General features: G+C 31.6%; 7 protein-coding genes across 11 annotated transcripts; 4 read left to right on the plus strand and 3 right to left on the minus strand.

Annotated features, from left to right (window-relative positions):
* LOC134836290 (histone deacetylase 4-like) lies at positions 1-9533 on the plus strand. 5 transcript variants are annotated; one of them, XM_063851501.1, is made up of 13 exons: positions 1-166; positions 330-485; positions 4405-4535; positions 4598-4705; positions 4949-5116; positions 5180-5256; positions 5319-5452; positions 5703-5855; positions 6026-6630; positions 6690-6800; positions 6865-8211; positions 8280-8584; positions 8641-9533. In XM_063851501.1, the coding sequence occupies exons 2-13, from the start codon at positions 377-379 to the stop codon at positions 8690-8692; spliced, it is 3300 nt and encodes a 1099-aa protein (XP_063707571.1). In that variant the 5' UTR covers positions 1-166; positions 330-376; the 3' UTR covers positions 8693-9533. The 5 variants fall into 5 exon arrangements, with proteins under 5 accessions (XP_063707571.1, XP_063707570.1, XP_063707573.1 ...); XM_063851500.1 differs by having other exon boundaries at positions 1-485; XM_063851503.1 differs by having other exon boundaries at positions 1-861; positions 8641-9532.
* Positions 9534-10603: 1070 nt separating this feature from the next.
* Positions 10604-13242, plus strand: LOC134836295 (late secretory pathway protein AVL9 homolog). Its single transcript, XM_063851512.1, has 5 exons — positions 10604-10975; positions 11037-11130; positions 11197-12351; positions 12423-12600; positions 12700-13242. The coding sequence occupies exons 1-5, from the start codon at positions 10904-10906 to the stop codon at positions 13088-13090; spliced, it is 1890 nt and encodes a 629-aa protein (XP_063707582.1). The 5' UTR covers positions 10604-10903; the 3' UTR covers positions 13091-13242.
* Positions 13243-13256: 14 nt separating this feature from the next.
* LOC134836298 (S-phase kinase-associated protein 1-like) lies at positions 13257-14403 on the minus strand. The gene is made up of 2 exons (XM_063851514.1): positions 14255-14403; positions 13257-14051 (listed from the first exon to the last, which is right to left on the minus strand). Exon 2 carries the CDS (start codon positions 14046-14048, stop codon positions 13560-13562), a length of 489 nt encoding a protein of 162 aa, XP_063707584.1. The 5' UTR covers positions 14049-14051; positions 14255-14403; the 3' UTR covers positions 13257-13559.
* A 10-nt stretch (positions 14404-14413) lies between these two features.
* LOC134836296 (ADP-dependent glucokinase-like) lies at positions 14414-16160 on the plus strand. Its single transcript, XM_063851513.1, has 2 exons — positions 14414-14971; positions 15037-16160. The coding sequence occupies exons 1-2, from the start codon at positions 14667-14669 to the stop codon at positions 16112-16114; spliced, it is 1383 nt and encodes a 460-aa protein (XP_063707583.1). The 5' UTR covers positions 14414-14666; the 3' UTR covers positions 16115-16160.
* A 1-nt stretch (position 16161) lies between these two features.
* LOC134836294 (germ cell nuclear acidic protein-like) lies at positions 16162-19142 on the minus strand. The gene is made up of 4 exons (XM_063851511.1): positions 17850-19142; positions 17125-17778; positions 16785-17065; positions 16162-16717 (listed from the first exon to the last, which is right to left on the minus strand). Exons 1-4 carry the CDS (start codon positions 19045-19047, stop codon positions 16286-16288), a joined length of 2565 nt encoding a protein of 854 aa, XP_063707581.1. The 5' UTR covers positions 19048-19142; the 3' UTR covers positions 16162-16285.
* A 3734-nt stretch (positions 19143-22876) lies between these two features.
* On the plus strand, positions 22877-25853 carry LOC134836299 (germ cell nuclear acidic protein-like). Its single transcript, XM_063851515.1, has 4 exons — positions 22877-24166; positions 24237-24890; positions 24950-25230; positions 25298-25853. The coding sequence occupies exons 1-4, from the start codon at positions 22969-22971 to the stop codon at positions 25727-25729; spliced, it is 2565 nt and encodes an 854-aa protein (XP_063707585.1). The 5' UTR covers positions 22877-22968; the 3' UTR covers positions 25730-25853.
* Position 25854: 1 nt separating this feature from the next.
* On the minus strand, positions 25855-27598 carry LOC134836300 (ADP-dependent glucokinase-like). Its single transcript, XM_063851516.1, has 2 exons — positions 27044-27598; positions 25855-26978 (listed from the first exon to the last, which is right to left on the minus strand). Exons 1-2 carry the CDS (start codon positions 27346-27348, stop codon positions 25901-25903), a joined length of 1383 nt encoding a protein of 460 aa, XP_063707586.1. The 5' UTR covers positions 27349-27598; the 3' UTR covers positions 25855-25900.
* Positions 27599-27604: the final 6 nt, after the last annotated feature.

Consider the following 27604-nt stretch of genomic DNA (forward strand, 5'->3'; position numbering starts at 1 on the left):
GTTTGCATCATTCCTAAAATAAATAATTTGTAATGTAACAGAAAGGAATCATAATTTCCAGTTTTCGTCACCAAATGTGTGTAAAACAAGTGTTAAGCATACATAAATAATATGCAACGATCAAAAGAAATTAATTAGTTTCATTTTATTCGGGAAACACCACAAAGTAGATAATGAAATTTAATTTTTATTATTTACCATTTTCTTCATTTTACTTTTCGAAACATATTTAGTCAACCTAAAATATACAAATACACTTGTCCTAGAATTTCTCGTTCTCTGAGGAACAGAAGCAGGAATAAATTAGTTTTCACAAAACTTATATTTAGGTTTTGTACTAAAGACAAATACAGATTAAGTTCATACTAATCATTTAATGGTTAATCATTTATATATTTTACGCATATTTAAAATATTAAAAAAAAACTATGTAATCCTGGTAGTTTTGGGCCAGAAAAAAAGAAACAAAAGTGTGACAACAAAAGGTGATAAATGTTTGTGACAAGTAAATTCTAGATACTACTAGAAATAATAATAATAAAAGTACAGCATATTCAATAAGTGCAAAAAATTGAATTAAATAATAAAACACAATATAAAAATATTTATTTCATATTTTGAACAAATAAAGTAGAAATTATTTACACGTTTCAATTCTTACAAAATGATAAGATTGTGTATCAACAACGGAAAATTTTCTGTGTCGCAGTATGAAAAAATCTTATAAGAAAACATACTTTTACATATGAAATATACATTTGCTTAAATTTCAACTTGTACTTTGTCTTTATCAAAATACCCATAAAATAGTGTGTAAATTTTTAAAAAATATAAATATGTCGAATAACATTACAGATTCAGGTGAGTTAAATATTTATATCTTCTAAAAGCATAGATATATGTATTAAGTATTTGAGATGTTGTGTGAGGCTCTGTAAAATTGTTATCAGGGCATAATATATATGTATACTATACATACACACATTGAATGCGTATCAGAAGTCCTTGAAAATATATTCTCTCCCGCTCACTTACTATATACTACATATACATTATACAATATATATTTATTTACTGAATAAATAAACACTTTGCTTCAGATTATGCGCGTGATCTACGATCATATGTACATGATGATATAGACATGCAATACATAAACCTCCTAGCTGTTTTGGTGGAATTTCGAGAATTCTAAAAATAGAACATAATAAATTCCTACATCATATTTACAAAATTGAATAGACATAACAACTATATACAGAATGTACTCCTCTCTAACTGTACATGAACTTATAATAAGGTTTATTTAAGTAAATATATATTATATAAATAGGTTCACTCTATTACATGAGTAGTGCATGTGTATTCCTTTGCACTTTATATGTAAGATATTAACCATATACTACTATAATAATAAAACAATGATGATACTAATTTTAGAAAAATTGTTGTTGTTGTAAAAACAAGTGTGTTACAACTTACGTATAGAGTACGTTAAACAAGTTATCAATTGTTTAGTGTATTTTTATACACGCATTGAATATTTAAAATAATTTATTATTATTAAATTTGCAATAGATCTAAAAAAATGATTATTTTTTTCAATGTTTTGATGCTTGCTTACAATTCTATGCAATTACATTTCGATTTGCGAAGATTTCTAAAAGCAGAACTTAAATTATCCATGCTGATGATTATTTATTACTCAATTTATTTATTATACTTAATTTTACAAAATATAGAAAATTTTGTCACATTATTGTAAAAGATTTAACTGAAAATAGAATTAATTAAAGCTTTTGGCATTTATAATGTTATTTTATAAGGTTCAAAGATTACCTACATGCTTATTTTTAGAATCGGTATTTTTATATTTATATACAAATACTTTTTACGCCGTTTTAAAAATATAAACTAATCAAACCAAGTTTCTTTTATAAATAATAACGGTGATGGTGATTTTGTACAACACAACTATTTATATCTTTTTTTTATACTTACATACGTAGTATACATCCTAAGTAACCAACATTATATGATGATAACCAAGCTCTGATAAATATAGCACAAAATATATCAATATGGTGCAACAATATCTATAAATAGATACCTACTTATAATCAAAATAAAATCATTCCGACAAAATTCTTGTTACACTTTTGCTCAAATGCATGCAAAAAGTATTTTTTTTTATTAATGTATAAGAACACAAACATTCGTCTCATATTGATCTTTTTAATTCACGAGTTTAAATTATACCATTTAAACAAATACTTGAACTGAAAAATACGTGAAAACTTATAAAATAAAATTTAAAAAATAAAGAAAAGTTATCTGATTGTATAAATGTACCAAGAAAAATATTATTTTATTTTATAATAAATTCACAATATTGGTTTTCTGTGATAAACTAATTCTGACCGATAAAATACCAAAATAAAAAATAATTATTTTTAGATGAGCAACATATACGTTTTATATTGCACGACAAAAATGAAGTATGCCTAAATAAAATATGTATTAATTAATGTACCACACTGTTTGAAATCTCATTTTCTATTTTTAAACAAGCTGCGCATATTTAAGCAGCTAAAAATAGATTGTTTAAAAACTCTACAAAAACTGAAATAAAGCACATACTTATTGATTATAATTCAATTTAATGAATAAATGTTTAAGTATGACAATCTATTTTACTTTTAAAATCACTGTCTTTTTTCCTTTGCAAATAAATAAATAACTTATATATAAAAATACATATTCTAAAAGTATATTATACAAGTTTTGATGAAAATAAAATCAAGTGCGCAAACTTTTATTGCGCATTGTTAAAAATACTCTGTTGTGAATCTACCTATAAAAATTATATTTTTTTTATTTTCTTTAACACCTTGCAAATTTAACAATTGCTCCATTTTAAAAAATGGTTTGCAATTGTTTGATTGAAAAATATTGAACCGAATTTTCATGTTTCTTTATCAACATATTTCATCAAAATGATCTCACTAAAAATTGCTATCTTTTGTTTATGAAATGAAAATATATATATAAAATAGAAGAAAATCAAAAAGAGAGTAATTGTAACTCTCTCAACATATAGTTTCTTTGCTATCATTCATATCCAATATCTATCGCCGCCGCCGCTATATGTAATGTACATGTCAAATTGGCAGTCAAACAGAGAGAAATACTTGCTACTCAATCCAATATTTAGTGTATATTTAGATGTTGAATCATAAAGACATGTTTTCTGTGACATCATCTTGATTGCCGTCGAAAATGTTCAAGATGATTTTTTTAAAATAAAGCACTGAATAAACAAGAACTTATAAAATAAAGTGAATTAAAAAATAATTTTAGCGCTTTATTGAAAACGTGGATATAACTTTTTACAACAATCAGAAAATTCATCTTTTTAATAATTATTATATGCTCAGATATATAAGTGGAACAAAATTCTATAAATACAAATATAAATATATAAGAAACTCATTCATGAATTATTATTATATACCTATTATAATAATAGAATAATGTCACAGGAGCGATAAAAAAATGTTGGACAGTAATACAAATTTGTTGTTGTATTATAATATGTACAATGATCTGAAAACTTAAAAAAGTATATATATATATTTAACATTCAACTGAAAATAAAAATTAAATAAAAAACGCAATAAAAACAATTTTCGTCATACTCTATTTTTAGACATGTCAAAAACATTATTATTATAAAGTTTAGTTTTTCATCATCGTGTATTATTTATTTTCAAATGATTAAGAGTATTTACGTATTTTGAATGTATCTGCAATGCTTAATTTAAATGATGAGATTTTGGAACTATTGCATGTGGTCTTAAAAAACAAATGAAAGGTTAGTTAAAAAAAGTGAATAATCCAAAATTTTGGTGAAAAAATTCTTTGACCGCTTTTTTTTATTTATTTAAGAATAAATGAACTGAATAAAAAGTTAGTAAATATTTATTTTGATCTTGACAAAAAAATAATACATTTGAACAACAAACAGCCTACTCTTCTATGTATATATTTATATACTTTTTAAGTAAAGTTCTATTTTTAGAATTAAATCAATAACATGTTCAATGTCAAAACCACACAGTTACACATTTTCATACGACACTGTTTTATACATATATAGTTCTATGCTGTTGTCGGTGTCGTTTGCAAGTACATACAAACATATTATTATTATATTTAATGTATTTTTATTATATTTATATGTATAAAAATTTTCAAAATAAAACTAAGAAATTTATTGTTGATAAAGCAGCAAATCAACTGCTTAAGGTTTTCATTTTGGTTTTTTGTTTATTAAATGTATAAATTAATAATACTGTTATTATATTATTATTATATATTACTTAAAAATGATTTTTATTTAAGAAATGACGCGAGATTCTGCAGTTTCTCGAGATCGGGGTATTGTTGTTGTATCGGAGAACGCAAATATAACAATGACAAACTCTCAAACTGGTCAACCAAATACGGAAGATATCAATCAACAAATCTTAGAAGTGAGTTTTCGATATTTTGTCTTTCTTAAATATGTTTAATTATCTGTATATGAAATTTACAGTTGAGGAAAGAACAGGAATTTCAAAAACAAAAACTATGGCAGGCATTTCAAGAAAAAAACAAAGAGCTTGAATTGCAACATAAGCTTCAATTGGAACATAAATTACAAGTATGTATATTCGAATTTAAAATATTCACTTTTTATAGTGTTAAAGCAATATCATTGAGACTCCTATGTTTGTAGAAGAAGCTTTTTCATAAAGTCATCTCTTAAAATTTGATTTTCAAATGTAATAATTTCCTTTTTATTTTTTATGGTCATCATAAGTTTTCTTCACTTCTTTTCAATGTTGTGCATATTTTATGTTACATTTATTTTGCTTGAATCATGTTCAATAAAAAAATTCTATAGTATGTGGCGTACCTTCAATATGGCGTATTCCAGGAATTAAGAGAACAACGGCTTGCGGAAGAGCAACAGCAGCGGGAACGAAGGGAAAGAGATGCTTTAAGACAACAAAAGGAAAAACCGCAAAATTGTAGCGCAAATGCTAGCACAGAAGTAAAACAAAAATTACAAGTACGTATTTCCTTTCAGATACAAATATAATAAATTTTTTTGTGAAAATTTATCATTATGTAGACATTTTTGATGCAAAAAAAACAAGCAGCTGCCTCAAATGGCATATCCATGCCTAATTCATCTCCTTACAGGAATTGGTAAATTAAACTTTAAATCGTTCATAAAACACTTATTGATTAACTAATTTTTTTTACTTCAGGGGAGTGATAAAAAGTTCATCTGGAGAATCATTACCTAATTCAGGTGCTGCAGTTGGCTCACATCCATATAAAATACCTCAACCTCAAACTGTTATTTCAAAATACGATTCAGACTATCCATTAAGAAAAACAGGTAAACATTTAAATCGTAAGGATATAATCCAGGCATGCATGCTTTTGTGTGAAAAGTTTTGTAAGAGTTTATTAATATCACAGCTAAATTAACAATACTTTTCAACTAAAATTCAACATTTACCTTATTATATATTTCTTTATTTGTTAAATAGTGTAGGTAACCACTAAATAAAAAAATTTATTATTAAATTTAATGAACAAAATAAAATATGCTCAAATTGGCATCTATTATACATTATTTTCTACAGCGTCTGAGCCAAATTTGCTGAAGATTCGCCTGAAGCAGAGCGTTATTGAACGCAAAGCACGTGCAGGTCCTTTAGGAAGTAAGCGACATGAAAGGATACTTCAAGCAGCGCAACGTAGGCAAAAACACCATAACCAACATGTAAATAGTACAAGTACGTACATATATTTTTGACATATAATTGCAAGTGTGCGTTTGTATGCGATTTCTTTCTTCTTATAATGCATTCTAAAATTGTACTTAATATATTAACATAGAATTCTTATCGAATAACCATTCTATAATTCTTTTTGCACTTATTTTTTTTGTGTTCTTCTTTTATAGATTCAACAGCTGACTCTAGCCCCACATCACCACCAATTATTGGTTCGAGAAACTCACCAACGAGCGCTCCAATCGCTGAAGAAAATGAAGATCAGTCTTATGGCAGTGCTTCGCGGTCAAATATTAATGATTTGTCATTATTTAGTTCACCTTCAATGCCAAATATATCATTGGGGAGATCGCATTTTCTCAACGCTCACAATGTAAATCAAATGGCCCTACTTGCCCAGTTGCATAGTAATTCCACACACTCGATTTCTGGAAACCCATCAGGATCCTCTAGCTCTCAGCAGCAGCAACAACAACAACAACAACAAACTTATTTACCTTTAGAACTCGCCGAAGTTCCACAAGGTGTAATGATTCCTCCACCCACTATGCATTTGACCACCTCACAATTAGCAGTATCTAATCAAAGACATGCTCTTTCAATTTATGGACATCCTCAACCGATAACCGATGCGCAAGTAGCACAAGCACGTCTTTATAAGCAGGGACATCGTCCTTTGGGTCGAACTCAATCAGCTCCTCTCCCATTAGGACATCCCATGTTGACGGGCGCTATTCATATGCAAATAAATCCGACACACTATGAAAACAGTGAGGTAAGCTATATCCTTTCATATTAGTAAATAGCCAGAGGCATACAGTTTTCACTATGTAGGCTGAGAGACAAGCGTATGATGCACAGATGCAACTGAAACAAAGAATTCGTCCATCGCCATTCAACAGATCTGGGTCAAACAACATCCTTAAAGAAGAAGATATCAATGAGGTAAAAAAGATATACATTCATCAAAAGTAGTTAACTTCGATTCATTGCATCCATATTTTTGTAGGCTATTGATTTAACCGACAAAAGTGGTCCGCCACGTTCTAGCGTGACAAACAACAGTAATAACTGCATTACTGGTGAAGATGACGCCAAAATGCGGGATCAAGAATACTTACAACAACAGCGAGAAATTTTGATTCACAATTCTATAGCGGCACAAATGCAGTGTGCTAATTCAGAAGACTTATCTAAGTACCACCGCACACCTCACCACATCCGTCCCTTATCACGTACCCTTTCTAGTCCACTTGTAGTAACATCACAACAACTTCCGTCATTGTCTTCACAAAGTCATTCTATAGGAGATACAAGCCAGAGCAGCAGTGAACACTTGCCTCCACCAGTCAACTTGTCTATTTCGGAAAATAAATCACCCGAACTTTCATCTTTGTCCTATAGTTCTTCATTATCAATCAAGCCCACAACTGGCCTAGCGTTCGATAGTTCAATGTTGAAACATGCCTGTGTATGTGGAGATAACTCGTCGCATCCTGAGCACAGTGGACGGTTACAAAGTGTTTGGGCGCGACTTATGGAAACAGGATTAGCACTCCGTTGTGACCGGTTGAGGTCACGCAAGGCCACACAAGAAGAGCTTCAAGTGGTCCACACAGAAACACATGCAACACTCTTTGGAGCCAGTCAGATAAATCGACAAAAGCTTGAGGCCAGTCGTGTGAGTTTTGTGCGATTAGCTTGCGGTGGAGTAGGAGTTGATCTTGATACAACATGGAATGAGCACCATACCGGAACAGCGGCTCGTATGGCAGCAGGTTGTGTTATAGATCTGGCCTTCAAGGTTGCACGCGGTGATATCAAAAATGGATTTGCTATAGTTCGCCCTCCCGGCCACCATGCAGAACCTAACGCTGCAATGGGATTTTGTTTCTTCAACTCGGTGGCGATAGCAGCTCGTTTATTAAAACAGCGGCTGCCCGATATTCGACGCATATTAATTGTCGATTGGGATGTCCATCACGGCAATGGAACGCAACAAGTGTTCTACGAGGATCCCGATATTTTGTATTTGTCAATTCATCGACACGACGATGGAAACTTTTTCCCTGGCACTGGTGGACCAACAGAATGCGGTGTTGGAAGTGGATTGGGCTTTAATGTAAACATACCGTGGTCAAGCGGTTTAAACCCACCGATGGGAGATGCCGAATATTTAGCTGCTTTTCGAACAATAGTTTTACCAATAGCACGCGAATTCTCTCCAGATATTGTAATTGTATCAGCAGGTTTTGATGCAGCGGTTGGCCATCCGGCACCTCTAGGTGGATATGTTGTCTCTCCGGCATGTTTTGGACATCTGACAAGACAGTTGACTCAACTTGCAAATGGCAAGGTAATAATAAAATGTTTGACTTATTTAAATATATGTAAATACTTAATTTATTCCATATGTATTATTAGGTCGTGCTTGCACTTGAAGGTGGATATGATTTGCCTGCCATTTGTGATTCTGCTCAAGAGTGTGTAAAAGCACTTTTGGGTGATGAAATTGCTCCAATAAGTGATATTGAACTACGAAGAACTCCTTGTCCGTCTGCCGTTGAGACTCTTCAAAAAACAATAGCTATACAAATTACATATTGGCCTTGTTTAAAACAATTAGTTCATACAGTCACATTATCTACTTTGGAAGCACTTTCGAGCGAGAGGGATGAGTCAGAGACTGTTAATGCTATGGCTGGTTTATCAATGCAGCCGCCCAATCGGTAATATCAAAATACACAACATTTTAAACCAACTTCATCATTATTTTTTTTTAAAGGACAACGAAAATAACAACAGAAGAACCGATGGATCAAGATGAATTAAAATAAGATTGTCGATTAAACATCACAGAAAAATTAGTTCATGATAAGTTTTTCAAATTGAAAAATGTGAATATCTGCATTTTGGTAATAATTTGTATTGCTTTGAAATTGCATACATAAAATTGATTAGCACCTTAAACTGCCCACATTGAGATGTGTAACATTAAGAAGAAAGAAGTTGCTACTTATTCGTATTTAATATGAATAGTATGTATATGTTTATTGAAAAGCACTGAATATGTTAATGTTATAACAAATTCTTGAAAATCATTGTAAAGTCATTCATGACATTTCAATTAAATCAGACACTGGCCTTTAAAGTCTTTTTGAATTATATAGATAAAAAATAAGTGAAGTTACAAAATGTTGTTACTCAAGTTTTACACATTTACACTTTTTAAAACTCAAAAATATTTAAGAAAAGAGAATGGAATAAGCACAATTACACACATTTCAGCATATTTACTCTGAATGCTGAAATTAAATATCATATGCAGCAAAAGTCAGTGCTAAATTAAATCTGATAGGTAGTTTAACTTTATGGTTTTAATATTTATCATAGTTACTAAAAATTTCTGTTATTGTTTTTTTTTTGTCAAATACAATATATTACCAATACTTTTGTACCCTCCAAAAACACAAATTAATCCATGTCAAATCTTTATATAATACAATTAAACCATTGAGGTTCAAAATCAATTCAATGTGGAATCAATGCTATCAGCACAGAAATATTATGTGTTTTGACTGTATTAATAAATACAAACGTATATTTAAATATTGTTATGATTATATTCTATATTATTGACATACATTATATATATATATATAGATGAGATGATATAAATTTGTTAAGCAAATATGTTTATAAAACATAAAATACACAAATATGCAATGCTGGCCATTGTTGAATTTACATTTATGTATTTAAAATTTCTAAAATAATTTGAATACGCAAGAAGACTAAATTGTAAAATATTAATATTTAGTAAAAGGTTTTAACAATTAACTTGTTTTATACAATATTTTTATTAAATAATATATTATCTATCATACATATTATAATGTATTCAATATATTTAATTTTCAATTAAATTTTAAGTTTAAAAAATTGTTTTACATACTGGAATACAGTATTTATTTAAAACGAAATGCAACGATAAATCATTATCATCTATGGTCTATACAATAAAACTCCTTCCTTTAATCTAGTCTTATCCAGTACATATTCTGGAGCCTAAAATGTTAGATACAGTTTGTGTTTCATACATCATTATTAAAATTTTCACTGTTTCATGTAAAATGCGTCAAAACTTTTGTGTTATCGCTATGTATGTCTAAAATTATATATAAGTTTAGGCGTTGAAAGTGAAATGAAAATCCCGTGTCTACAAAGAAACTATAATTTTCGAACATTCCTTTAAATAATATGTCAACACTAAAAATATGTATTAATAAAATATAAGAACCATTTATCGGCATAAAGAAATAATTTTATAAAAAAAGTTTTTTCTGTATAAAAGAGGCGACAAAGAAGAAACAAAACTGTTATCATTATGACAAAGTTACATGTAAAATGTAAATGAATGAATATATATTAAAGTATATGTTGAATAATCAAAAAAGTTTAAATTCTGAATTTTCTATAAGAAGGCTCATTTTTTGTGCAACAAACCATGATATTAAAGCTCTTTATTATATAGGTTATTCATTAGTAAAGATGTAGAAGGTACATATGTAGAAGACGCACAGTTCAAAAATTTTATAACTTTTTCATAACATACATTTTTGTATTCTCATTTCAATACATATGTTTAACGTTCATAAATATCAAATACTTTAGCCCAGTGTACAAAATTAGGTGGCATAGATTACACTGACCAACACGAAAATCACACCAATATTCTGTCTCAAAAATGCTAGAAGTACGTACTTAGAAGTTTTCAAAATGCTCACTCATAGGTTTCTAAGAGGGCGGAGTACCGGACAATTCGCACTTGAATTTTATTAGGATTTGTGGGTATTTGAAAAAAATATTAGTTACAATTTTTTGAGGCAAATTGATGTATTAGTCTTCATGTCGGTCAGTGTATTATTTATAAGTTCTCTGGGGTACTTATTAAGGAACACAAAAAAAAAAAAAAATAAAAAAAAACAAATAACGAAAGAAAATGATTGAGCATTAAATTTTATAAGTGTTGATAAAGTACTACTAAGATGGAAGAATCAAACGGTAGACCAGTTCTGCACATTTTTCTGGTAAATTTTCATCATAAGCGAGGATCGCAGGTTAGTAAGATATTGATTTTCTATTTTTTTGTCTTAATTCTAACAAATAATTAACTTAAAGATTGAATTCGTTTATCCTCCAATTAAATATGCTGGCCAAGTAACTGAGAATGTCCCAAGCTCATGGAAAAATCTTCCTACTTTTTGTCTGCCAGGTAAATTCGATTTTCATTATTTATTTTTTAAATGTTTTCTTGAGTATCTATTATTTGTTTTTACAGATGGTGCACATAATGTTTCAAAGGATACGGTTTTCTTTACATTGCCGGAACTCTTAAACCCAAAGAAAAGTGTATACGGCGTTTCTTGTTATCGTCAAATTGCAGTTGAGGACCTAAAAGTTGTTACCGAAGATGTAACGAGAAGCTCAGTTCAAAAATCAGTATGTGCCGTCTTGCAGTTGCCACTTTTTGGGTATATAGAAGTAAAATTATCTCTTGTGGCCGATGTATTTTTCATGGATCAAAACACAGATATTTTGATCAAGACGTATAACCAACTGAATCAATGTTTATTGAATGGAGGCATTGATAGTCCTCTGCAACATTTGTACGTAGGCTTGAATATTCGTGAAATATTTCTAAAGTGGCGACACAAGTTATTAATACTGTTTAAGCTTTTTTTATTGCAAAAACGAGTAATATTTTTCGGGAGTCCCGTGAGGCCTACATGTGAACTTATCGTATCTATTGCATCATTATTTCCGGAATTGATGACCAAGGGTTTTGACGAAGTGTTTTGTGTCAAAACTAGTCGTTCGATCTCACCCATCCAATTATCTTCAGTAGCTCCAAATAATGATTCCCTCAAAGTCGTACATGACATTGAAACTAACCCAAATTGTATTACGTCTATAAATACTTGTATAACTGAGGATGATTCATCGAAAGTTCGCACAAATAATATTATCGCAACTCCACAACTGTTACAACGTGATACCAGCTTGAATACACTTTATTCTACGTTAAGTCCATTCTACGTTATTGAGTCCAAACATTGGTCTGCTCCCATTCCAATTTTTCAGAATGGTCATTTATTTTGTCCATACTTATCGCTTCCATTCATGGACTTACTACAAGATCCATCTGTGCAAAGCTATGTTATTGGAGCATCAAATATTCTGTTTAAACAAAAACGACAACTAGCAGACGTGTTCGTTGAAACAGAAAGTGGAAGAATAGAATTAAATGATACCAACGTAGGAGACTTGGAACTTCGAAAGTTACTTGAATTGAGTACAGAGGATCGGCGCTTTATTGATTATCTCTTGAAGCATGTTCAAAGTCCAAAGGAAGGAGCTGAAGGCAGCGAAAATTGGCTACGACAACAATTTTATTTGTACACAGTTGCTTTGCTCAGAACATCTTTATGTACTGGTAAGAAAATAAATGTACATCAATATGTACAATGAAAAACCGCAGACTAAACTAATTTTCCTATTAAAAAGGTGGATCAAAGGAACTAGATCAATTTAATGGACATTTTATGACAATTTTCCGCCGTACAGATGCCTATGATGATTGGAGCTCAGCACGTACAGATTCCGAAGAATTTTTTAAATTACAACCAGGGCATCCATTTGCTGGAACTTTATCTGTAATAGACATGAAATTAAGAATTGCACAGTAAGCTATATATTTTTTTTAGTTATATGGATGTAAATATTTGTTTCTACCCAAAAAATACATGTTTATTTTTATTTATTTATTTTTTTTTTTGTTAAGATCCATGCACAACAGTGAAAGCGGACGTAAACTTAATCAGGCTGTAAATCAGACAATAGCAACAGCCAAGTCCACATTCTCATCAATTTGGAACTCGATTTCAACGACTACATCTGGATCACTTAACCAGGAAGATTGTAAAACTTCTGAAGAGGTTCCCAAACGAGGTCGAATAGAAAGTTGCGTAGAAGCTCTCGCTGAAAACAATGAAGAAGTGAATGCGATAAACGCGAGAATTTCCAATGATGGAGATGAAGTGGAGCAACCGCGTCAACGCAAAGAATCGACGAAGGAGGAGTTGGAAGAAATTATACAAAAAACCGCAGACAAAATTATTGAATATGCCGATTTTGACAAAGGAAAAGGCAAAGGAAAGGTATTTACTGTTTAGTTATTTATTTGCATAAAAGGTAAATAACTTGGGTAAATTATCAATTACCTAATTATTAAATTACGATGAAAAAAATGTGCAATGAAATTAAAATAAATATGGTATTTATTTAAGAATTTGATAGACTTTTTTTCCTTAGCAACCTTGTAAATAAAAAGATTAAAAATTATTCTTTTCTTTCAATTTTTTTGTTATTTTATTTTATTAATGATAATGTACATATGTTCGTTTCATCTTTGCTTTGCATTGAATAGTTTAGTGACAAATCAATATTACACACGGGAGCGTAAGAATTAATAATTTTTGTATGTATTTATATCTAAATCATATTTCAACTCTCCTATATATTTGAATCTTTATGAGTTCATTTAAATACTAGTTCAAATAAAAAAATCGTGGGAGAAAAAAAAAGGAAAATAAAATAGATCGTTCCAATCGTATTTAGGTGTGTCGGTTGTTTTAGTGTTATTTACTTTTCTTCACACCATTCATTCTCCTTACGGACTTGTTCCTCTTCGGCTGGTGTGAAATCATTCTTGATGTTGAAAGTCTTTCGAATTTCCTCGGGAGTTTTTCCCTTAATCATATTAGCCACAGTTTTGCAAGTGACGTCCAACAGACCTTTGATATCCAAATAGTTGGCGGCTAAAATCAATTCGAACAATGTTCCTTGATCAACCTTTAGGAAATCAGCATCCCAGGAAGAAATGTCATCAGTGCGTTTCTCCTTATTTTCATCGTCTTCTGTTGGCTGAGGATCATCCTTATGATAGGTAGCCCATTGTAGTACTTTGCGCAAAATAGCCGAGTTCACGTTGGGTAACGGGACTACTTCATCTTCCCCATCTTCCATGCCCAAGTCCTCCAACATGGTTTTGATTGTTCCACTGCATTTAGCTACTTGCACATCGGTGTCGAAGATTTCGCCATCAGAAGATTGTAACTTGATGTTAGGCATTTTCTGCAAACAAAAGTTATTTATTTATTAATTATTTTACTCACAGAACATGTACTAAAATTTAAGATAAGGAAGTATGCATTACTATGGCTGTGTAAGACATACAGAAAAAAAATGGAGTTTTATGAGTGCGGGAACAAAAATATTTGGTCAGCAATTTTTATTAAGGGAATTTTGTACAACTCAAAAAAGCAAAAACCACTTACTCAGGTTTGCACAGTATTACAATCAAAATCTAAATTTGGCAAATTTGTTTGTGAGATCAAGATTTACCGATTTTATTTTCGAGAGCTTTTCTTTGTCTGACTCGTCAAAATGCACCCAATCATGCCTTTTTTGACGTTTATCACTTTTGGTCGTCCCAAACAAGGCCGTGTATCAGAGGGAATTTTTCGCTTAATTCCATTATTTATTTCTTTATAAAATATACATTTACTTTGATGTTTTTTATCTAGTATTGGATTTCAGTTTGATTTTAGTTTTTCCGTCTGTTCAATACTTTTTATTGAAATCAAAATTAGAATTGAGTTGCTCTTTTCAATTATCGTCTTACTACGTCTCTGTTTTTGCAACTGCCCGCCTGGGATAAAAGTTGTTTGGAACAAAATATCTAAAAGAATGGGGATAATATCTTTAGTTACGACTTTGAGCATATTTACTGCTTTTAGTTCCGTTGTGTATCAGGCATATGTTGCTAGCAATGAATTAAAAAAGGTGACTTCAACCATTTCAAGTTTAATGTATACCGAGAATGCAATTAATGCTGAATATCTGAAAAAAATAGCTGTAGGCTTTGGGGGATATAGAAATATTTATGTTAAATTCACCGACTTTCTCAACGTTACAGAAACCCACAAAAATGACCACATAAAGAATTTATTTGCGAGCTTTGCCTCTTCATTTTCTAGAGGACAAGGATCAGAGTAAGCTTCAGAGATTTCTTTTACTTTGTCAAATCAGATTAAATAAATTACACTTTTTGTTCCAGGTACATTGTGGAAAGACAAACTTTCGAGTACCTTGTACAAAAGGCTCAAACGATTCAAGAACCAGTGATATTGATGAATGTAGGAGCTATCGGGATAGCAACAAGATTGGCTGAAGAACAACAATCTGTTCTCTTAGCTGCAAAAATTTCAAAAGACTTGTATACGCGGCTTAATTCTCAAATCCAATTGTCAGAGGAAGATTTTGCGGTAGAAGATAATGTATGTCTTATATTAGAGTACAAAAAAGATGAAATATGGGGTTCATTAAAGTCTTCAAGTGCCAATAGCTTTATTTTGTTTAGTGAATGTAATATTGCCGAAAAGGGTTCGATTCCCAAATTCAGCTCAATAGTACAAAATTTTATTCCAAGACTTATTATAGTAACTGGTTTGGAAGTGTTCAAACTTAATATTAATTCCCTACAAACACAATTAAAAAACTTACCTAACTCAACTTTAATTCACTTGCACATACCAATTTATGTGGCGAATAAATCGTTTCTTGATGTTATACTTACTTTTGGAAATTCATTGAGCATGAATGAACAAAGCCTTTACAAACTGCAAAAAGATTTAAATATAAAAGACTCCACAATTTCAACAGAGACTGCAAATGAAATAACCCGAAATTTGGATATCATTCGGATAGTATTTTTCAATTTGTATCATAGACAAACGGAGAAAAATACACGAAAACTGTCCCGAATTCACGTACATTCAATTAGTTTTCAAATAATAATGACGGTAAAATCATTTGGTTGGCGTAATACAAAGCATGGTATAGTCAAAGCTGCACTTAGAGCTGCAAGACATAGTTGTGGGACAGAGACTTTGAATCCAGGATCGTTTTTTATTAATAAGAATAACGAATTTTACAAAAGTTATGAGCCACCATTGGAAAAGATAAAAATAAGGGAAAATGAGGCAGTATCGTGTTGGACAGAAAATATGAAAATCAACTTTGAGTTAATAGAACTTGAATTCTGTGTAGTTGTGAATTTAATTTGCAGAAATACAATGCAAACATCTGGGCTTGAGGAAAATGTTTTAGCCGATGCTTTGATTTTGCAAATATAAGTAGGGATTTTCTCAAATAAATAAATAAAACTTTGTTTTGAAATATATTGCATATTTTATTTTGTCACAAGATTTGATTTAATCATTTTTTCTCATCTCATCGTCCATATAGTTTTTGTCAAGTCATAATGTTAAATAAATTATTTAGATGTAACATAAAATTTTCTGAATTTAATACAAGGCTCTTTGTGAGACACTCAGCTTTCCAAAATCTTGTCCTAAAGTTTTCATGACTTCACCATGTTTTACGTTTGGTGTCTTAACTTTCGAATAGTTTTCCTTGACGAATTTCGCGAATCCGGTGGCACTTTTGACTGGTGTAGATACCATTTGGCCTTCTTTATTAATTTTGTTTAGCATAATCTCAATGGGTCCATGGCAAAGCTTACAACGGATATTCTCTACCTTTTTGCTTTTGGAGTGTGCCTGCGATTTGCTTTTGCAAAATTTACACAAGTACGTATATTTATAGAATATCTGATAATTGTGACAAGAACGGGCCAACGGAAGTTCTTTGAAAATCATATTTGCTTTGTGAGCCCATGCCTTCCAAGTTTTTCCGTGGCCGTCTTCTCCATTAAAAATCCATGTTGCTGCATGACACTGATATTTTTCAAGTAAATATTAACCATTATCATTAAATCAGAAGTTCGCAAATTTATGAACTTACCATTTCATGAATAAGAGTACATCTGAGACGATCAGCTGATGTTAAAACTTTGTCACTTAGCTCGATTTGAGCTTTACGAACACCACCAATTCTTGACAAACGACATCTTCCAGCAGTAGTTAGTAATTTTTTATTCCAACTGCACGGCGTCACTAATTCATTTTCAAAAATGTGCTCATTATACAAAGCGAATAATTTGTCTGTCAATTCATGTTTCAGGTTCTTGTAATTTTTACGGAATCTCAACGCTTCAGGATCGCATATATCTTCAGGTGTGTTAACTTAAATTTAATAATTTTATTAATGTTAAAAACATAAAAATAAAATTTAATTAACCTACCATCTAACGACTGTAAGAACCCTAGTTTTTTGACTGAGCTTTTGGGAGTCTGTGTCTCTTTTCTGATCTTCGGATTTTCACTATTGATTGTGTTAATTTTCTTTGATAGAGACTTTGGAGGCGTTGCATTACTTTTACCGTTTTTAATACGATCCAATGCTTTAGGCACATTTTCGAATTCAAAGCAAAATGACAAAGCATCATCTTTTATTTGGTTTATGTCATGATCCATATCGTTAGATTTATTTTCCTTTGATTGCTCATGCAAATCTAATTCCGTTTCGTCGTACGTTTTGTTTGGATTGAAAAGCTTTCTTTTTGTTTTTCCTCCATTGGTAGGATTTTGATTCATATTTTGATCATCATCAGAATCTGAATAACTGGGTGGACGGATGACACGTTGTTTTGGAGCTACCCGTTTTTGTTTTGTCTTATTAGTTTGGGTTAACTCCGAATCGGTAGAATTTTGTGATTCAATTTTCCAAGATTCGTCACTTGATTCATTGTCCGATGATGTTTCAGGATCGCATATAGACAAAGTTGGAGCTCGATTTTCCTTAACTTTCTTCTTGTTTGTTGTTGGAACTTTTGTAGAGTTGTGTATGTGTTTTTGGCTAGTTATTCGAGTCGACTCTAAATTAGCATTGCGGTCAACTAAAAAAACAACAAAAAAAATAATAGAATAAATAAATTAATAAAAAAAAACAAAACAAAAAGTTTCTTACATGTAGAAAAATCCAGCATAGATTTTTCGCGATTTGATCGTTGTACAGATTTCGTTTTTAACTGAGGTGTTTGCCATTTATCTTTTCCATAAATTTCATCAAGTACTTTAGATGTATATTCGTCTACCTCTATTGAATCGTGTTCCAACTTAACTTGCTCGTTTTGACAGTTTTTTACCGTTTTCTCAGTTTCTTTCTCTTTTGATCTTCCACACTGGGGGGCACGAAAGGGCTGATCGCTTGTTTTTGGATCTTGTTTGCGTTTTAAATTTTCATTTTGAACAACAGAAGCTTTCTTATCAGTTTGCAATGAATTTCCTTTATTGTCGATCTTAATGGAAATATGTACGTTTGCGGAAATATTTATTTGAGTGATTTCCGGAGAACAAGATGATAATGAGGAGGCAATCTTTGATTTTAGAGTTTCTTTCTTGGGAGAATTAGATTTTGTTGAGTCAGTATCTGGTTCCGGATCACTCTCTGGAATAATTTCTTCCTCGTGCTTTTTGTTATGAATTGAGTTACTTCCTCTTAATGGACTTTGATTATCGTATCTAGGATCAAATTTTCTAGTATATACACTACATTGAGGAGAGGCTAGAAGTGGAATATTATTAAAGAATTTATCTACTTCTGAGCTAGTTGTGACATTCAGAGAGTTTAGTGGGGAGACAACCTTTTCTAATTGAGTTGATGTTTTCGTACACTCATCATCAGAATCTGACAAACTGATTATGGTTGAATCGCTTTTAATTTTTTCTGATGTTTCACTACTAATCGATAAAATATCGTTTCCAAATGTGTTATTATGCATATCTGAGATAGTTTTTTCCTGAGTTTCTGCTAAACTTTCAAGCGTTTTATCCTTAGTGTCATCCAATATTTCATCCTTTTCGGGACTTTCGCCCCCTTGTCCTTTTTCACGATAAGACTCAATGCTATCTTCACTACAATATGGCTTAACTGATCTCTCATAATATTCCAAATATGACGTATCTTTACTCAATGTGGAGTCGAGAACACTCGATGAATATTCCAAAAGGAGCGGCTCATTTGTTTGACTCCCCAAGTTCTCTGCCAAATTTAAGTCACCGATATCATGTGACAGTTGTCTTTCAATTGTTTGAGAGTTTTTCTCGGAACTATCAGTTGAAAACAATGATTCACTTCCATCTCTTGTATTTTTCTTTGACAACATTTCAGCACCACCGATTGCAGCAATTTTTTCTATCTCACTGCAAAACGTATCATCTTCTGTTTGTTTATCATGTTTTATCACATTTTCATTGGACGACGAAGAAAATATGGGATTCAAATGTTCTTCTTTCAAATCAATAGAGCTAATACTATCATCATCAGTCAACAAACTATTTTCTTTGTCTCGCATATCGTTCTTGTTTTCGTTTTGCCGCTTCTTTGTCGATTGACTAGTAAGGCATAGCCTGCATCGGATTGACCCTTACTTTTTTCCCCGGATCTTGGGGATAAACCTCTCGAATCAACTTGTATTTGTGTTTAGGTTTAAGATACTGTTAGGCTCCATGTTCGCACAATCTTATTTCTGCTACAATCCAGGTTAAACGAGGTTTTTCATAAAACCGAATATTTACCTTTTTACAGAGAGATTTAAGCACGTTTAATATCAACAAAAATCATTTTCAGATTTTTTTTTCACAAAAAGTGAAGCCTTTTCTACCTAATTTTTGGTTTGAATCATCAGGCGGCGATTTCTCATGAGCAGGTCATGTGCCTCACGAACAGGAAGGAAATTCGGTCACTATGCTGTAAAACTCGGAAAATTTAAGTTTCCACTAATCGAAGTTTTTGGAAGTCAAACACCTGTTGGTTGACAAAAATTTTATGAACGATGTGATGAGAAAAAAATGATAAAATGGATGACACTAAGACAAAATAATATATTTATATGCAATGTATTTCAAAACGCTGAAATGTTTTTTAATTTGCAAAATCAAAGCATCGGCTAAGTTTTGAATTGTATTCCTGCAAATTAAATTCATAGCTACACAGAATTCAAGTTCTAAAGATTCAAAGTTGCTTTTAATAGTTTCTGTCCAACACGATACTGCGTCATTTTCCTTCTAACTTTTATAAAATTCCCTATCCTTATTGATGGAAAATGATCCTGGATTCAAAGTCTCTGTCCCACAACATTGCAGCTGGAAACAACCGAACGATTTTACTGTCATTAATATCTGAAAGCTTCGTAAGTGAATTCTTGACAGTTAGTATTGTTTATTATACAAATTGATAAATACTGTACGAATGGTGTCTAAAAGTTATTGCATTTGCAGAAAAAATATTTAAAAAGTAGAGGCTTTGTTCGTTCATGCTCAATGAATTTCCTAAAGTAACTATTAAATCTAGTATCCGTTCTAGAAACGATATCTGTCACATAAATTGGTATGTGCAAGTGGATTAAGGTTGAGGTAGGCAAGGTTTTTACTTCCAAACCTGTTACTATAATGAGTCTTTGGAATTCTGATGATGAGCCTTCACTACACAAAATAAAGCTACGAAAGACGTATATCATTTTCTACCGAAAAATCCTCATCAATTAAGTCCTTTGAAATTTGTGCAGCCAAAAGAAAGGTTCTTGTCTTGTTGCTATCCCGATAGCTCCCACATTCATCAATATGATCGACTCTTGGGTGATTTCAAAGTTCATGTCTTTTTGTACAAGGAATTCGAAATTTGTCTCCACGAAATGTCTTTAACAAAAAGTGTAAAATATATATTTATTTCGATATTATAATAAATATGTAAAAGGCACAAGAAAAAACACTTACTCTGATCCTTGTCCTCTGGCAAATGCAAAGGCAAAGCTCGCAAACAGGTCCTTAAAGTGGTCATTATTATGGATGTCTGTAACGTTGAGAAAGTCTGTGAACTTTACATAAATATTTTTATGAGCCGCAAAACCCACAGCTATTTTGTGCATATTTTCGGCATTATTGGTACTATCGGTATGCATTAAACTTGAAATGATTGAAGTCACCTTTTTTAATTCATTGCTAGCAACATAGGACTGATATACAATGGAACTAAAAGCCGTATATATGCTTAAAGTCGTAACTAAAGAAAGTATTCCCATTCTTAAATAATAGGTATTGTTCAAAACAACTTTTGTCCAGGGCGGGCTAGTTCAAACAGGGACGTAGTAAGACGACAATTGAAAGAGGGCAACTTACAAATTAAGATTTTTAATATTTCAAATTCAATAAAAAGTATCAGATGGAAAATATAAAATCCAACTGGAATCTGATATGTAGTTACATTAGGGTGTTCCAAGTCGGTTTTCTGTTTCGCGTTTCCTCCCCCATCATTTTTATCAAAAATCGCCATGGGGGATATAGAAATTTTATATAGATTTTGAAATACTTTTTCAAATTAAATGACTTAATAAATAAAAAGACATGAACTTTGATTTCGACCGTCAATGCGTCCTCACCTGTAATCGTAAGGAATAAGTATTGAAGATTGAGGTCTCTCCAAAACCTTAAATTTTAATTGTTAATTTATTTATAAAAATTATAAAAAGTATTTTCTGCTCTGCGTTACATTTTGAAAATAAAAAAAAACATTGAGAATGCTAGAAAATTTATATAGATTATATAATTATACATATATATAGATATTAGACATTATCTAGATCATATAGATTATTGGACACTCATTATTCTCTATTTTTTTAGACAATTTGTGAAGTACAAGTACCCAAAACTATTAAAACATCACATAAAATTGGATCATAATTTTGACTTCTATGTTTAAGTTTGCGGTATATTTAAAAAACTCTAAACTTACAAGCATATCATCGAAATGTTACTTGAAAAATAATCTTCTTAGAAATGTAAAATTTCTGCAAGTGAAAAAAAAATATGGTGGGCAAAGTTTTTTAAAACAATACTCCCGCTGTCTGTTTATTCCGAACCAACATCATTGTTATTCCTTCTTCTAAGTAGTCACCTTGGCTGCATAAACAAAGAAGAGTTTTAGCTTGCGTGCGAGTAAAGTGCATGGATTTATGGTAAAACTAGTCCATTCCAGTAACTACCTAAAACTCTTTTAGCATCACGGCATTTCAAGCCCTTAAAAACTAAAACATTAAAATGGAGATTTTAGAATGTGTTGACAATTGGCAGTCGTACGGGATCAGGCTTCAAAAGGGTAACATAAATTTAACTTCAATGCGTGTACGAGCAGGTTGCAAATAAAAATCTTGGATCTACCAATTATGAAACTTTAAAATAATCGTCGGAGCAGGCTTTTCCATCGAAACAATATGATTTTTCTGCAACTTAAAACTAAGGAGGAGGAAAAATCATTCCTGAGTTGAAGTGATGAACTTCCTCAAAATATTGACATTTAATAATCAATTCCATCATCCAACAGGTGTTTGACTTCCAAAAACTTCGATTAGTGGAAACTTAAATTTTCCGAGTTTTACAGCATAGTGACCGAATTTCCTTCCTGTTCGTGAGGCACATGACCTGCTCATGAGAAATCGCCGCCTGATGATTCAAACCAAAAATTAGGTAGAAAAGGTGGCCATCTTAATTCAACGGTTTTTGTGAAAAAAAAAATCTGAAATTGATTTTTGTTGATATTAAACGTGCTTAAATCCTTCATTTAAAATTAAAAAGGACTGTAAAAAGGTTTGTTTTTATAATAAATACAATATTTGATAGACGGTTTTATGAAAAACCTCGCTTAACCTGGATTGTAGCAGAAATAAGATTGTGCGAACATGGAGCCTAACAGTAATCTTAAACCTAAACACAAATACAAGTTGATTCGAGAGGTTTATCCCCAAGATCCGGGGAAAAAAGTAAGGGTCAATCCAAAATACAGCAGGCTATGCCTTACTAGTCAATCGACAAAGAAGCGGCAAAACGAAAACAAGAACGATATGCGAGACAAAGAAAATAGTTTGTTGACTGATGATGATAGTATTAGCTCTATTGATTTGAAAGAAGAACATTTGAATCCCATATTTTCTTCGTCGTCCAATGAAAATGTGATAAAACATGATAAACAAACAGAAGATGATACGTTTTGCAGTGAGATAGAAAAAATTGCTGCAATCGGTGGTGCTGAAATGTTGTCAAAGAAAAATACAAGAGATGGAAGTGAATCATTGTTTTCAACTGATAGTTCCGAGAAAAACTCTCAAACAATTGAAAGACAACTGTCACAGGATATCGGTGACTTAAATTTGGCAGAGAACTTGGGGAGTCAAACAAATGAGCCGCTCCTTTTGGAATATTCATCGAGTGTTCTCGACTCCACATTGAGTAAAGATACGTCATATTTGGAATATTATGAGAGATCAGTTAAGCCATATTGTAGTGAAGATAGCATTGAGTCTTATCGTGAAAAAGGACAAGGGGGCGAAAGTCCCGAAAAGGATGAAATATTGGATGACATTAAGGATAAAACGCTTGAAAGTTTAGCAGAAACTCAGGAAAAAACTATCTTAGATATGCATAATAACACATTTGGAACCGATATTTTATCGATTAGTAGTGAAACATCAGAAAAAATTAAAAGCGATTCAACCATAATCAGTTTGTCAGATTCTGATGATGAGTGTACGAAAACATCAACTCAATTAGAAAAGGTTGTCTCCCCACTAAACTCTCTGAATGTCACAACTAGCTCAGAAGTAGATAAATTCTTTAATAATATTCCACTTCTAGCCTCTCCTCAATGTAGTGTATATACTAGAAAATTTGATCCTAGATACGATAATCAAAGTCCATTAAGAGGAAGTAACTCAATTCATAACAAAAAGCACGAGGAAGAAATTATTCCAGAGAGTGATCCGGAACCAGATACTGACTCAACAAAATCTAATTCTCCCAAGAAAGAAACTCTAAAATCAAAGATTGCCTCCTCATTATCATCTTGTTCTCCGGAAATCACTCAAATAAATATTTCCGCAAACGTACATATTTCCATTAAGATCGACAATAAAGGAAATTCATTGCAAACTGATAAGAAAGCTTCTGTTGTTCAAAATGAAAATTTAAAACGCAAACAAGATCCAAAAACAAGCGATCAGCCCTTTCGTGCCCCCCAGTGTGGAAGATCAAAAGAGAAAGAAACTGAGAAAACGGTAAAAAACTGTCAAAACGAGCAAGTTAAGTTGGAACACGATTCAATAGAGGTAGACGAATATACATCTAAAGTACTTGATGAAATTTATGGAAAAGATAAATGGCAAACACCTCAGTTAAAAACGAAATCTGTACAACGATCAAATCGCGAAAAATCTATGCTGGATTTTTCTACATGTAAGAAACTTTTTGTTTTGTTTTTTTTATTAATTTATTTATTCTATTATTTTTTTTGTTGTTTTTTTAGTTGACCGCAATGCTAATTTAGAGTCGACTCGAATAACTAGCCAAAAACACATACACAACTCTACAAAAGTTCCAACAACAAACAAGAAGAAAGTTAAGGAAAATCGAGCTCCAACTTTGTCTATATGCGATCCTGAAACATCATCGGACAATGAATCAAGTGACGAATCTTGGAAAATTGAATCACAAAATTCTACCGATTCGGAGTTAACCCAAACTAATAAGACAAAACAAAAACGGGTAGCTCCAAAACAACGTGTCATCCGTCCACCCAGTTATTCAGATTCTGATGATGATCAAAATATGAATCAAAATCCTACCAATGGAGGAAAAACAAAAAGAAAGCTTTTCAATCCAAACAAAACGTACGACGAAACGGAATTAGATTTGCATGAGCAATCAAAGGAAAATAAATCTAACGATATGGATCATGACATAAACCAAATAAAAGATGATGCTTTGTCATTTTGCTTTGAATTCGAAAATGTGCCTAAAGCATTGGATCGTATTAAAAACGGTAAAAGTAATGCAACGCCTCCAAAGTCTCTATCAAAGAAAATTAACACAATCAATAGTGAAAATCCGAAGATCAGAAAAGAGACACAGACTCCCAAAAGCTCAGTCAAAAAACTAGGGTTCTTACAGTCGTTAGATGGTAGGTTAATTAAATTTTATTTTTATGTTTTTAACATTAATAAAATTATTAAATTTAAGTTAACACACCTGAAGATATATGCGATCCTGAAGCGTTGAGATTCCGTAAAAATTACAAGAACCTGAAACATGAATTGACAGACAAATTATTCGCTTTGTATAATGAGCACATTTTTGAAAATGAATTAGTGACGCCGTGCAGTTGGAATAAAAAATTACTAACTACTGCTGGAAGATGTCGTTTGTCAAGAATTGGTGGTGTTCGTAAAGCTCAAATCGAGCTAAGTGACAAAGTTTTAACATCAGCTGATCGTCTCAGATGTACTCTTATTCATGAAATGGTAAGTTCATAAATTTGCGAACTTCTGATTTAATGATAATGGTTAATATTTACTTGAAAAATATCAGTGTCATGCAGCAACATGGATTTTTAATGGAGAAGACGGCCACGGAAAAACTTGGAAGGCATGGGCTCACAAAGCAAATATGATTTTCAAAGAACTTCCGTTGGCCCGTTCTTGTCACAATTATCAGATATTCTATAAATATACGTACTTGTGTAAATTTTGCAAAAGCAAATCGCAGGCACACTCCAAAAGCAAAAAGGTAGAGAATATCCGTTGCAAACTTTGTCACGGGCCTATTGAGATTATGCTAAACAAAATTAATAAAGAAGGCCAAATGGTATCTACACCAGTCAAAAGTGCCACCGGATTCGCGAAATTCGTCAAGGAAAACTATTCGAAAGTTAAGACACCAAACGTAAAACATGGTGAAGTCATGAAAACTTTAGGACAAGATTTTGGAAAGCTGAGTGTCTCACAAAGAGCCTTGTATTAAATTCAGAAAATTTTATGTTACATCTAAATAATTTATTTAACATTATGACTTGACAAAAACTATATGGACGATGAGATGAGAAAAAATGATTAAATCAAATCTTGTGACAAAATAAAATATGCAATATATTTCAAAACAAAGTTTTATTTATTTATTTGAGAAAATCCCTACTTATATTTGCAAAATCAAAGCATCGGCTAAAACATTTTCCTCAAGCCCAGATGTTTGCATTGTATTTCTGCAAATTAAATTCACAACTACACAGAATTCAAGTTCTATTAACTCAAAGTTGATTTTCATATTTTCTGTCCAACACGATACTGCCTCATTTTCCCTTATTTTTATCTTTTCCAATGGTGGCTCATAACTTTTGTAAAATTCGTTATTCTTATTAATAAAAAACGATCCTGGATTCAAAGTCTCTGTCCCACAACTATGTCTTGCAGCTCTAAGTGCAGCTTTGACTATACCATGCTTTGTATTACGCCAACCAAATGATTTTACCGTCATTATTATTTGAAAACTAATTGAATGTACGTGAATTCGGGACAGTTTTCGTGTATTTTTCTCCGTTTGTCTATGATACAAATTGAAAAATACTATCCGAATGATATCCAAATTTCGGGTTATTTCATTTGCAGTCTCTGTTGAAATTGTGGAGTCTTTTATATTTAAATCTTTTTGCAGTTTGTAAAGGCTTTGTTCATTCATGCTCAATGAATTTCCAAAAGTAAGTATAACATCAAGAAACGATTTATTCGCCACATAAATTGGTATGTGCAAGTGAATTAAAGTTGAGTTAGGTAAGTTTTTTAATTGTGTTTGTAGGGAATTAATATTAAGTTTGAACACTTCCAAACCAGTTACTATAATAAGTCTTGGAATAAAATTTTGTACTATTGAGCTGAATTTGGGAATCGAACCCTTTTCGGCAATATTACATTCACTAAACAAAATAAAGCTATTGGCACTTGAAGACTTTAATGAACCCCATATTTCATCTTTTTTGTACTCTAATATAAGACATACATTATCTTCTACCGCAAAATCTTCCTCTGACAATTGGATTTGAGAATTAAGCCGCGTATACAAGTCTTTTGAAATTTTTGCAGCTAAGAGAACAGATTGTTGTTCTTCAGCCAATCTTGTTGCTATCCCGATAGCTCCTACATTCATCAATATCACTGGTTCTTGAATCGTTTGAGCCTTTTGTACAAGGTACTCGAAAGTTTGTCTTTCCACAATGTACCTGGAACAAAAAGTTTAATTTATTTAATCTGATTTGACAAAGTAAAAGAAATCTCTGAAGCTTACTCTGATCCTTGTCCTCTAGAAAATGAAGAGGCAAAGCTCGCAAATAAATTCTTTATGTGGTCATTTTTGTGGGTTTCTGTAACGTTGAGAAAGTCGGTGAATTTAACATAAATATTTCTATATCCCCCAAAGCCTACAGCTATTTTTTTCAGATATTCAGCATTAATTGCATTCTCGGTATACATTAAACTTGAAATGGTTGAAGTCACCTTTTTTAATTCATTGCTAGCAACATATGCCTGATACACAACGGAACTAAAAGCAGTAAATATGCTCAAAGTCGTAACTAAAGATATTATCCCCATTCTTTTAGATATTTTGTTCCAAACAACTTTTATCCCAGGCGGGCAGTTGCAAAAACAGAGACGTAGTAAGACGATAATTGAAAAGAGCAACTCAATTCTAATTTTGATTTCAATAAAAAGTATTGAACAGACGGAAAAACTAAAATCAAACTGAAATCCAATACTAGATAAAAAACATCAAAGTAAATGTATATTTTATAAAGAAATAAATAATGGAATTAAGCGAAAAATTCCCTCTGATACACGGCCTTGTTTG

Source organism: Culicoides brevitarsis, unplaced genomic scaffold (genome assembly GCF_036172545.1).
Source record: "Culicoides brevitarsis isolate CSIRO-B50_1 unplaced genomic scaffold, AGI_CSIRO_Cbre_v1 contig_12, whole genome shotgun sequence".
In the NCBI taxonomy this organism is placed as follows: domain Eukaryota; kingdom Metazoa; phylum Arthropoda; class Insecta; order Diptera; family Ceratopogonidae; genus Culicoides; species Culicoides brevitarsis.

Excerpts from the sequence above, each read along its gene's own strand:
- LOC134836298 (XM_063851514.1), bottom strand. The coding sequence starts at position 14,048 with ATGCCTAACATCAAGTTACAATCTTCTGATGGCGAAATCTTCGACACC.
- LOC134836294 (XM_063851511.1), bottom strand. The coding sequence starts at position 19,047 with ATGTTGTCAAAGAAAAATACAAGAGATGGAAGTGAATCATTGTTTTCA. Across the intron at positions 17,779-17,849 it reads TATGCTGGATTTTTCTACAT|TTGACCGCAATGCTAATTTA; the intron begins GTAAGAAACTTT and ends TTGTTTTTTTAG. Across the intron at positions 16,718-16,784 it reads GTACTCTTATTCATGAAATG|TGTCATGCAGCAACATGGAT; the intron begins GTAAGTTCATAA and ends GAAAAATATCAG.
- LOC134836296 (XM_063851513.1), top strand. The coding sequence starts at position 14,667 with ATGGGGATAATATCTTTAGTTACGACTTTGAGCATATTTACTGCTTTT. Across the intron at positions 14,972-15,036 it reads TCTAGAGGACAAGGATCAGA|GTACATTGTGGAAAGACAAA; the intron begins GTAAGCTTCAGA and ends TTTTTGTTCCAG.
- LOC134836300 (XM_063851516.1), bottom strand. The coding sequence starts at position 27,348 with ATGGGGATAATATCTTTAGTTACGACTTTGAGCATATTTACTGCTTTT. Across the intron at positions 26,979-27,043 it reads TCTAGAGGACAAGGATCAGA|GTACATTGTGGAAAGACAAA; the intron begins GTAAGCTTCAGA and ends TTTTTGTTCCAG.
- LOC134836295 (XM_063851512.1), top strand. The coding sequence starts at position 10,904 with ATGGAAGAATCAAACGGTAGACCAGTTCTGCACATTTTTCTGGTAAAT. Across the intron at positions 10,976-11,036 it reads ATCATAAGCGAGGATCGCAG|ATTGAATTCGTTTATCCTCC; the intron begins GTTAGTAAGATA and ends ATTAACTTAAAG. Across the intron at positions 11,131-11,196 it reads TCCTACTTTTTGTCTGCCAG|ATGGTGCACATAATGTTTCA; the intron begins GTAAATTCGATT and ends TTGTTTTTACAG.
- LOC134836299 (XM_063851515.1), top strand. The coding sequence starts at position 22,969 with ATGTTGTCAAAGAAAAATACAAGAGATGGAAGTGAATCATTGTTTTCA. Across the intron at positions 24,167-24,236 it reads TATGCTGGATTTTTCTACAT|TTGACCGCAATGCTAATTTA; the intron begins GTAAGAAACTTT and ends TTGTTTTTTTAG. Across the intron at positions 24,891-24,949 it reads GTTCTTACAGTCGTTAGATG|TTAACACACCTGAAGATATA; the intron begins GTAGGTTAATTA and ends ATTAAATTTAAG.
- LOC134836290 (XM_063851500.1), top strand. The coding sequence starts at position 377 with ATGGTTAATCATTTATATATTTTACGCATATTTAAAATATTAAAAAAA. Across the intron at positions 486-4,404 it reads CAAAAGTGTGACAACAAAAG|AAATGACGCGAGATTCTGCA; the intron begins GTGATAAATGTT and ends TTTTTATTTAAG. Across the intron at positions 4,536-4,597 it reads TCAATCAACAAATCTTAGAA|TTGAGGAAAGAACAGGAATT; the intron begins GTGAGTTTTCGA and ends TGAAATTTACAG.